Consider the following 11796-nt stretch of genomic DNA (forward strand, 5'->3'; position numbering starts at 1 on the left):
GGGTGTCATCAGCGTACTGATAACCCCGCGCCCCATGTCTCCGGATGATCTCTCCCAACGGTTTCATGTAAATGTTAAATAGCATGGGAGACAGAATGGCTCCTTGAGGGACCCCAGTTTTAAGGGCCCGCTCGCTGGAGCACACGTCTCCCAGCTGCACCATCTGGGACCTCCCAGAGAGGTAGGAACGGAACCACTGGATTTAAACAGCATACCTCCAAAATGACCCGAAGCAGCTTTATTTTGGCCTATCTGTTCGGGCCCTCAGACTACTTCATCTTCATGTTGTACTTCATGTTACAAACTTCTTTCTCTTAATTAGTCTCAAAAAGGCTACAACAACCTTTTGTATAAAAGAAAATATACAAATGCACATTTTCCAAGGTAGCATTCTTGCTCTGAGATTCTTCCTCCTTGTCCTGAGGGTGGGGCACATGAGATCTGGTAACCCTATTTAACATTAAGTTGCAATTCATTACTAAAAGGCAGTATTCTGGCTTGCTTTGTGTTAATGTTTTATGGTAATATGGTTGCTTTTGAAAACTGTTTTGATAGGCTGCCCCAGCGTGTGTGAAAAGCTTTGGACTATGGAAAAGATGAAAACATACTTTTGCCTTATAAAGAACCTACAGCCAGTGTTGACTGATGAAAGCAACCTGATTCTTGTCCGCTATTACCAGATGCAAAGGCAGAGTGACTGCAGAAATGCTGCACGGACCACCATTCGCTTATTAGAAAGCTTGATACGGTTAGCCGAAGGTGAGAGCTTGGTGGCCCTTCTTCATTCTCTTTTAATTGTTACATCAGTCAAACCAAACCAAAAAGGGAAACCCTAAATGCATGCCAAAAAAAGGAGAGAAACTGCTCATAAGAGCCTAACTTAACAAGAAAGCTAAGCAGTTTACTTTTGCAGATTGCTGATTGCCCCAAAGAAGAAAATGTTATTTTCAAAAACACACCAGTATTGAATAAATATTGGCACTTCTAGAGCAGTTTCTTCCCTATTTATGTTACCATCACACACACACACACACTACACACATTCATGGAATCACTGGAGAGTTACTGTTAATGCAGTTAGACTTGCCTTCTAAATGCAATTTGCATATGGAGACTGCAAAAATATCAATGCTCATAATACTGTTTACAAGATTTTTAATCTGTACATTGGCTCCTGCATGAAGTTCTCCCAGGCAGTGGTTATCACATGTATGAGCTGCATGAACTTTAGTGAAGAGGCTTTTAAATACTACAGCCACTATTGGAGCATGAATAGCTTGAGCATCACCTTGGGTCCTATAGTGGGAGGATGATGGAATAAAAATTAAATAAATATGAGGAAGCACTTTTTTGTGGAAATTCCCTCAGTGATGAATTGTACACTGGAGGCCTTCTCACAAGAGGCCCACATTCGATCACATAGTGTACTGTTGCCTCTGAGTAGACCACTAGATGTCTTATCATTAGCTTGACATGATGAGAGATTAGGCCCCCGCCATCTTTTTCAGGAAAGCAGATGTATATGCTTTTTGTCCAGCATAAGAGGGTGGAAAGTATCAGTGATACATCCAGTGGTTGCTATCTGTGGCTGCCCATTTTCTTAAAAATACTTTGGCCTGTTACAGACTGCCAAAATAAAGCTGCTTCAGGTCTCTTTGGAGATATGCTGTTTAAATGATGCATGGGTCCTACGAGTCCGAAGGTCGCGCCAAAGTCACACTCCATTCCTAAGCACTGGGCTGCAGCTTTGGTGCAGCTTCCAGATTCTTAGGATGCATGCATCATTTAAACAGCATACCTCCAAAGAGACCCAAAACAGCTTTATTTTGGCAGTCTGTAACAGGCCTTTGATTGCCATTTTTCTGAAGGCCACCTTCAAGCTGTGTGATTTTTCTACCACACTTCTTATTTTATGTAATTTCACTCATTAAAAAATGCAACTGGTTTTTAAAAGTTTGTTAAGGAAGTAATTGTGGCTAATGTTGCCTTGCCTAAAGTTATGTATTCACTGGTACATTTAATCCCATTATTTCCTCATAAAGTTTTCTAACATTGGTTGTTCATATTTCACCATTTTATAGCACATGCTCGATTGATGTTTAGGGAGACAGTAACTGTGGAAGATGCTGTAACTGTGGTTTCGGTGATGGAGTCTTCTATGCAGGTAGGTTTTCTTTTAGACAGTTCTTTTAGAGCACATAATCAAACCAGTCCTGTCTGGTACCTGTGATCAGAAGCTGTAGACACCAATGGTACAAAAAGGCATGATCTTCCATCTAAGAACTATGTTCCTTGAACAACAACAATCTTTTGCCAACTATTATGCACATTAGATCTAGTACATAAGATGTCTTATCACATCACACACACATTCATAATAGAATTTTCTTTGCTTGTAATCTTGGTAGAATTTTATAAACTATTTTTCAAGTCACTAGTATTATAACTTAGAAGCCAGCATGATGTAGTGGTTTGAGTGTTGGACTGTGACTACGGAAGCCAGGGTTCAAATCTCCACTTGGCCATGAAAACCCAGTGGTGGCCATTGGCAAGTCAAACTCTCTCAGCCTCAGCAGATGGAAATGGCTAACCCGTGAAAAAACTTGCTGTGTGTGTGTGTGTGTGTGAGAGAGAGAGAAGTGACAAGGTTTAACCCCAGGATTGCTTACAATATACATCAAGCAGTCTAAGGGGGTGGGGGTGGGAGTGTATGTATATTACAAAATGATAGCAAAGAGAATTGTGAAAAACTATTACGGCAGGAAACTACTGCTAACTGTATTCTATTTTTATCTTTGAGCCACCTTGGGTCCCTCCTGGGAGAAAGGTGGCATACAAATGAGGTAAATAAATAAAATAATCAATAAATAAAAACAGACTAAACAAATTAATTTTAAAATGTGTTAAATATTACATACAGGTGAAACAGATGGAGCAGACACTCCCAGTTTTAAAGACTGGAAGCCACATGAAATAATACAGTCAGCTTCACCAAAATTACTTCCATATGATTTCAGTCGTATGACTTCAATGTTTTTCTGTGTGGCTGAATTTAGGAATTATTTCTGCCCTTTTGAAATTTTGGGGATTATAATAAGTTAGGGCTTAATTAGGAAGATATCAGTACTAGGAGAAATCTGCTCCTTGTATTCAGCTGTTATATTTTCAGTCTTGTCAGTGTCTGAAAAAGAAAATTATCCTGTTTACTCATGTAAATTTAATTTCTACATAGTACACCATCTACCCCCAATAGAACTATGATATTTCCTAAACTGTTCAGGTAACTATAACATATTCCAAGTTAAGATGTCAAAGTTCTTTACAATTACCCAATAATAAATTTAATCTATATATTAACAGGCAGGAAGATATTATTATCTTCATTTTTATATAAAGAAATTAGTCACAAAATTAGTCTCCTAGAGAGCATTTGTGTCCTTTTGTCATTGTTATTGTTGTTGTGTACCTTCACATCATTTCCAACTCATGGCAACTCTATCATAGGGTTTTCTTCGCAGGTTTCTTCAGAGGGGGTTTGCCATTGCCATCCTCTGAGGCTAAGAGAGTATGACTTGCCCAAGGTCACCGAGTGGGTTCCCACGGCTAAGCAGGGATTCAAACCCTGATCATTTGGAGGGCATAAAATATTATGATTTTATTGATACGGTGAAGGGTGCTGTTCTCCAAGGTCTCCAAGGCCTAACAAAGCTAACTAGCCTTTGATAGTCACCCACCCTGGCTATAAATGAAGGGCTCGTGTAGGTTCATAATTTTATTCAGTGTTTAAAAATACTGTTAATGTTCACTATGTTGAATTTAACTCCGCCTTAGGTAACTGAAGTGTTTTTGCACTGCATTTCTTTTCTTTCTGTAGGGTGGTGCACTTCTTGGAGGGGTCAATGCACTGCACACTTCGTTTCCTGAGAACCCAGTGGAGCAATACCGAATGCAGTGTGAACTGATCTTAGAGAAGTTGGAGCTGCAAGAGCTTCTGTGTGAAGAACTGAAAAGGCTTGACAGGTGGGGAAACATTTATATGGGAGGAAAAAATAGATGGTTAAATGCAGTTGGATTAAGATAATACCAATACTGTTTCAACAATGTTACATGATGAATGCTAATAGCGCTGCTGTCCTGGGGAATGGTCTGAAAGCACATGATGCTAAATATTTAATAGCTGAAAGGGGGGTTGGTCAGTTTTGTTTACTTGTTCGTCTATATACAAAATCAGCATAAACAACTGTGTCTGAAATTTGAAACAAGCTTTCTAGGATGCAGGCCCCTTTAAAAAGGAAGACTCATTCTTGTGCAACTATGCATTGCACTGCACTGTAAAGGAAATTAAGAATAAGAATTTATACTTGCATGGGAACTCTTTTGTTCTCTCAAAAGAAACCAAGTATACTGGATTTTTAACTCAAATATGAAATGGTATTTTCTCTGTCTTTTGAAATGCAAGGGATTCTTCTGACGTTATGAAAAATTAGAACTTCATTTTCTAAATATATATGTGTGTGTGTATGTGTTAATTTGTAGATTACAGAATGAAAATTCATCTCAATTTCTGCAATCCAAAGAATCATCTTTGAACCATCATTCACTTGGGAAATCAAAGGAAGTGTCTCATCCTCAACATTTGGACAAAGAGGGAAATCATTCAGATTTTCAGTTGCAACCCCCCTTAGCCAAAATAAACCCTACAACTGATATGGATCCAGTGTTCACAAACAGCCAAATGTGTGATGATAACAGAATAATAGAACTACCGTGCAAACGTAATGAGAACAGCAGTGACAGCAGTTTGAACTGGTTTGATACTTTAGCAGGTGGCAGCAATGAAGCTGAAAAGAGCACTTGCAAGTCTCCAGTTGTAAGACCATCTCAAGACCATTCCTCTTTGGAAACACCAAGCAACCAGGTCTGCTTGAAAGAGAGAAATTATTTCAGAGAAGCCAAACAAGCAGAGACGCAGGAATCACTGACAACAGTAGCTGCAGGAAATCCTTATAGTCAGTTTGTTTCTCATCTTGAGGAGGCAGACAAGCCTTTGACATTATCTCCAAGAGTAAGCCACAAAGGTTTGCCTTCCCCTCCATCCCCTGACTTAGTAGTTACTCAAAGGGCCTCTAAGAAATGGCAAAGGGTGAATATTGAGAGAGTTCGTGGGTTTTGTGCAAGCACACCTGATCCTAAGACTGGAAATCTCCCAGCTTCATTATTTTCTCATCCAGGCATTGCTCCCCAGTCTCCTATAATGGACTTAAAAGCTTCCCTTTCTCACTATGTGTCTTCAAAATATCACGAATTGGTAACTTCAACCAGAAAGCGAAACAGAGACCAGGCAGAGAAAGGAGGAGAAGAAAGCAGTGAACCTAAAATCCTCAAGAACTCAGGACCTGCACCTCCTAAACTAACCAAATTTTCCTTTAAGCAGAAGCCAAGGCTTTCTCACACATCTGAAAATGAGGCCCATGCTAGATTACCCCAAACTGTTTGCAGCCCTTGCTCTTCTACCACAAGTGTGTTAGTAGAGGAAAGGTCCAAAAAAGCATGTTCTGAGGAACACCAGAAAGAACATGATACTAATGTAGGAATTAAAAGCATGGTGAAACGACCTTGTGATAACAAAAGAGAGGAACAGCAGCAAAATGAAATGATTGCCCCTTCAGCTATGAAAAATACCAGCATGGGAGAAGAAATATTGGGTGGCCTGAACACAAAAAAGGTGTGCTCCAGCACATTAGCAAAATTGGCCAGGTTTGCCTTCATGCCACCTGCTGAATCCAGAGAAGAGCCTACAGAATCAAAAACAAAGCCTCACTCAGTTTCTTTGAATGTCAGTTGTAAAAAGGAGGACAGGCAAAAGCAGCCCCTGAAGACCCAAAGTGATAATGCAGGTCACACAAGGAAGTGCTTTGAACTAGGCAAAGGTAGCATGGTCACAGGCAAATCTTTGTTCTCAGTGACTGATTTTGATGATACGGAGTTAGACTTTGATTGGAATGAAGACAGCCAAGAAAAAAACACATCTTGAAACATAATTTCTGTGGCCTCATCAAAAAGATACTTTGACAGTTTCTGTAATTGGCTTAATTTGGGGTTTGGGGAAAACTGTGGTAAATAAAATCTAGTTTCATCTTGCCCTAAAATAATAAGAGCCCAAATGGCTTTGTTATAGATCAGATGATAAAATGATCATACTTTGAAATCTCTTCCCCCTGGATAGTGGTGTTTTGAGAACACTCAGACTGTTAGCCTCAAACAGAATAAATCTTATTGAAGTGAGCAGGACTAACTATAGAGGAGTCCTTTGAAGAAAGCAGTAGATCAGATGCTGTTGTAGCTAACTCTTTCAAGCTAACTCTTTCAAGATGTCTAATTCCATTAATAGTTCAGATGGCATATTTTGGTAAAACTGCTGAAAGAGTAATCCTTAAAAATAAATCAGAATTTCCCCCTTATTTTTATCCTACCATCTGCTTATTACACAAATGCTCTATTTGGTTAGGTTCAGTTAGGCTCTTTTTTCAAGTAAAAGGAAAAATTGCAAACTGCACTTTAAAAATAATGATTATGTGTCCTGTCCCCCCCCCCCATGCGCCATTTAATGTTTACTTCGTTGCTTTATCAAGGACTGGTTCTATTCCATAATGGTTTTAGGTCTATGGTATTCAAGTGATCTTCACACTGTATCAGTTAGATAGTACTGTCTGGTATAAATAGCCAAAAGTATTTTCCTGGATCTCTTGTGGCTATACACCTTTTCATGCAAAGAATGGGAATAGGCTATGGTAGCCTAGTTATTCATCATGGATAGGTTCATTGGTATTTTATTGGAGAATTTCATTTATTTGTTTACTATGGACTCCTCAGCACACATTCTTCTTTTCACTATTGTATTGTAGATTCAATGGGCTTCCTAATATTTGGCTTATTTAGGCTTGCATCTTTTGTCCAGTCAAAAGAAACTGGGATGGTTAAGCCATTGTAGGGCTTAAAATGACTGAGGAAGTGGAGTTTGGTTATCATGTATCAATTAAAATTTATGATTTCTGGTTTTTGTCCTTGTGTAAAATATCCATTAGTAGGTTCTCCTTGGCTTCAATCTAGTTACTTGATAAATGCAAAGAAAGTCACAATGGGCTCTTAGAAAGAGTAAAAAAACAAAACAAAATAAACATAGATGCCTTAAAAAGAAAAGGGAATTGCTCAATGTTTTAGACAAATATATGCATACAGGTCCAAAATACACTGCAGAAACAATCCAGTTTGAGATCACCTAACTGCTCTGGCTCACTGCTGTAGTTTTGAGAGACATTTAGCCTTCTTTGTCAGAGAGCTCTGGTGCCACAAGAAACTACAATTCCCAGGATTGCTTAACACTGAGCCAGGGCAGTTAACTGATATCAAGTTCTGTGGCCCACTGTGACCAATTTGCCCTTACTCCAGTGCAAATTTACCCTGGATTTAGAGGTGGGTTTGTGGGGGGTAGTACCAGAAGATGTAGCTATGGGGAGGTAACTACATGTGAGATTTATGTCTCTTAATTCAGGATGTCAATCTGTGGCCACAGTTCTGTATCACATACTTAGCTATGTAACCCACATTCAGAAACTGCCTTGATAAAGCTTTGTATCAACAGATGGTAGTTAAATAATTCAATTATAAAACGTAATGCTGGCCATCAAATTATATCTAGGTACATTTTTACAAGTACTGTAATTGCATACAGTACTTGAGAAATCTTATGAATGACAGCATTTGCCCTTGTCCTTTGATTGCCTAGTCCTTGGTCCAAGATTCATTGTGGCTTTGTGAAATTTAATATCAAATATCAATTTCTTCTTTATTTAGTAGTAAATCAAGATGCCACATACACACCAATCTGATCCTTGAAGCACCCTCTTGCCACAAGAGGTATTAATGTACACAGTGTGTCTGTGAACAGAGAACAAACAAGGTCATGCTGAAATACAAGCTAGACTTCTTGGTGAATTATAAAACATTAATTGGGTCTTCTGTTGCATATCATACATGATGCACTTACTTGATCGAAAACTAGGTAGTAAATGCTCAGTATTGGTTGCAATGGAATCATTCTGTTAATAATAAATACTATGCTTTTTTATCCACAATATATCAATAAAGATTATTATCTTTTTTTAGAATAGATTACTTTTTCTTAAGCATGACAACTGCACAGAAAAAAAATTCCTCCTTTGAATGTCACCGTTTTTCCTTTGACAGGAATTTCTGTAAGAACACCTTTTATCTTTTCAACACAATCATTTTATCTAACAGCCAGGGTGACCAGATGCCCTAACTGCAAAGGAGGACAAGGCACTGCAAAATGTAGGAGAATCGAGATGAATATAGGACATGGCCACATAAAAGCTTGAAAACACTCTTATAAATATGAATTCATGCTGCTTAATCATGCTCAAAATGGAGGAGATTTTGGAATTCCTCCTGGACAGAAGGTTAAAATGTAGGCCATGTCCTGGAAAAGGAGGGTATCCGGTCACCCTGTCTAACAGCTTACCTCATTGATTTTAACTGCATTGCCTATTTTTGTATCTGCACCAGCCCACTGACAGCTACAAGTTTGTGCATGCTTAAAACAAACACCCAGTGGCAGTTTGCACAGAATATTCTTCCCTCCCACTCCTCCTGCAGCCTTCTGTGATTGCTCTAAACCAGCTGCAGAGGGTTTCCCAACCTTCCAAACCTTATTTTTGGAGTACTGTACATGCTTGATGAAGCTGAGAGATCACCCCACCTGATTCTGCACATATTGGCTGTTTCACATGCAGGCATATTGTTTGCAAAGAAGTAGCTGTGTTAGTCTCTTGCAGTGTAAACAAGTGGATGAGAGAGGGAGAATAAAAGGAATGTGGCAGCACCTTTAAGACTAACTAGTTTTTATTTTTGCATTAGGATATATAAACCACTTCTTTGGATGCGGTTATAAGTGCTGTTAAGGCCTTAGGTATATAGCATACTGTATATATTCAACTATAAGTCGACCTCATGTATAAGTCGAGGGCAGGTTTTGAGGCCAAACTTAGGGATTTTGATATGACCCGTGGATAAGTCAAGGATAAAACTTAGCAGCATGTAACAAAGGATGTAAAGGATGAAGCAAAGGAAAACGATGCTAAAAACCTAAATATTTTGACAAGCATAACTGTTTTGCTCACCCTAAAGGCTGGGTGGATGAGATAGTACAGAGGGTTGATGCTTCTTTTAGATGCTCTGAGAAGGGATTAAGCTCTCACCTTTCACCAGGGGATGGTTCCTTTTTTGATAAGTATAGTACTTACACTGAACCGTGGATAAGCCGGCCCAGGTTTTTGGGATCAATTTTTTTACTAAAATGTCTAGACTTATACATGAGTATATACATATTTATACTGTTGTGGGAGTGGGATAGGGACATGATTTACACCTTTCAGGATCTTACTACATTCTATCCTACTCCCACAACAAATGATTATTATTATTATTTATCTGCCTCTCCCCATGCATTGAGATAGGGGACAACATGCAACATATAACATCAGTTAAAATACATAAACCAGTTAAAGCACATAGCATCAGTTTAAAATAATATATGGGGCTAATACATATTTAAACAAATCAGTCCGTAGTTTAAAAATTATCTGGATAGGCCTGCCAGAGGAGGCTGGTCTTTAATGCTGTTTTAAATTCAGACAGCATATTCAGCTGTCAAATCTCTTCCAACAGGTTGTTCCACAGTCTAGGGGTGGCTGAAGAAAAAGTCATCTGGTTGACACTTGGCAACCTAGTCCTGGCTGACTGGAGTAAATGTCCCCCAGAGGACATGGGTGTTTGGGGCCGGGACAGATTATATGGGAGGAGATGATCCTGAAGGTAACCTGGACCCAAACCATATACGGCTTTAAAGGTAATAACCAACATTTTGACCTTGCCCAGAAATCAACTGGCAGCCAGTAGAGTTATATATCGGTGTTAATACGATCATTTCTAGATGTCCCAGTAATACACTCCATACAATCTGGCTGCTGTATTTTGAACTAATTGAAGTTTCCAAACTTTGCACAGATATTACTCTACATATAGAGCATTGCATAAATCCAGCCTTGAGATTGCCAGCACTTGCAATATATAAATATGTTTTATATTTAAAACCTTCATACTACTCAGTACTGTATCTGAAGAAGTGGGTTTATATCCATGAAAGTTCATGCAAAAATAACCAGTCAGTCTTAAAGGTGCTGCCACATTCCTTTTCTTCTCCTCTCAGTCTCAGTGACTTCTGGTTCACCATCACCTTTCATCCAGCGTTTGCATCCTAGGCCAAGGGAATAGCATATCATCATTAAAGCTGGAAGAAACAAATGCCACATACAACTATAATGCAAATAGTATGCAAGATACTATAACAGTTCATGACCACAGACCCTGTGAAGTGATTACATCTGATTCTGAAAGATGCTAATGTTGCATGTGAGAAGAGTGGCGACTAAACAGGCTAGTTAATTGGCTTTCTAGCAGGCTAAAATGCACATAATCTCTCCTTTATATCTGCCATCTCCCCTTTATATCTGTCTTCTCCACTCCCTTGAGACAGGGTATAAAAGATCTTAATCGGATCCAGTGAACTGGACCAAATGTTAAAAGGGTAAATCTTCCAGTCTTACCAAGTTTTTCTTTCACTCCTCAGAATTGTCTTAAATTTCATTCGCTTGAGCTCTGTAAGGTCAACATTTGGACTGGTACATATTCTGTGAGCTGGTAACATACTACAAGATGCGTGTTTGTTCTTCATTCTACAGGCTGATAGGAAAAAGCAACAACGAGAGGCTGGGAAAATGCCCTCCCATATATATTCTGTGGGTGCATCCTGTGAGGTTTTCCACTAATTTCTCCACTGCCACCAACTGTGAGGACCATCTTTTGTCCCACTACTATGGCCACCAACTATGGGGACCTCCTAGATCAGCGATGTCCAAACTCTGGCCCTCGAGGTGTTTTGGGGACTTCAGCTCCCAGAAGCCTCAGCCACCTTGGCCAATAGTCTGGGATGCTGGGAGCTGAAGTCCAAAACACCTGGAAGGCCAGAGTTTGGAAATCACTGTCCCAGATGCTCCTGTGCAAGACTTTATTCATCTTATATCCCCACTGGTCACTATCTCCACTGATTAATTATTGCCACCGCAGACACCATGTGTCAGAACGTAAACTTTCCAATGTCCCTTGTGTAGCGTTCCCAAAGGAAAAAGTGTATAATACAAAAAATGGATTAATTATACTGAAATGCAACACAGAATCACAGATTGCTTCTTTAATACATCTAAACCCTGACTCACACTCTAGCACACATCTTTCACTCATATCCTAACTAACACTGACTTTGATCTCTACCTCTGATCCTACAATATCTCTAACTCCACAATCTAACTCTGACAGACCCAACTATCACACACCTGTCTGCTAAAAAAGAAAAGATCTTGAGGCATCCAGTCAATCCTCAGCCATTCCCAACATATCATATTCTCATCCCCTCCCAATAGATGTTTTCCTTACATCATAGATCCACATAGGCTTTTTCATTACTTGGTAGCTGTGGCATCAAGTGAAAACCTGCATGCATGAAATGGTAATCAGAAACCAAATACTCAGGTGGAGCTTTAAAACACTCAATATATCCTAAAATATAATCCTGCCATTGGAAGAAGGGTCTCTAAATGGATTGTTTTAATATGTGTACATCTCATTTGTCCTTTTAAATTAATGTGTGTTTTAAATGAT

General features: G+C 39.1%; 1 protein-coding gene across 1 annotated transcript in view; it reads left to right on the plus strand.

Moving 5' to 3' along the window:
- MCM9 (minichromosome maintenance 9 homologous recombination repair factor) overlaps positions 1–8125 on the plus strand; it is a 40657-nt gene extending 32532 nt beyond the window's left edge. Inside the window, exons 10-13 of the mRNA XM_042445723.1 lie at positions 556–759; positions 2082–2164; positions 3875–4020; positions 4537–8125. Coding sequence (XP_042301657.1) covers positions 556–759; positions 2082–2164; positions 3875–4020; positions 4537–6034 — 1931 coding nt within the window. The 3' untranslated portion in view covers positions 6035–8125. The remainder of the gene's footprint in view (positions 1–555; positions 760–2081; positions 2165–3874; positions 4021–4536) is intronic.
- The last annotated feature ends 3671 nt before the right edge of the window (positions 8126–11796 follow it).

The sequence above is a fragment of the Sceloporus undulatus genome, chromosome 1 (genome assembly GCF_019175285.1).
Source record: "Sceloporus undulatus isolate JIND9_A2432 ecotype Alabama chromosome 1, SceUnd_v1.1, whole genome shotgun sequence".
NCBI lineage: Eukaryota > Metazoa > Chordata > Lepidosauria > Squamata > Phrynosomatidae > Sceloporus > Sceloporus undulatus.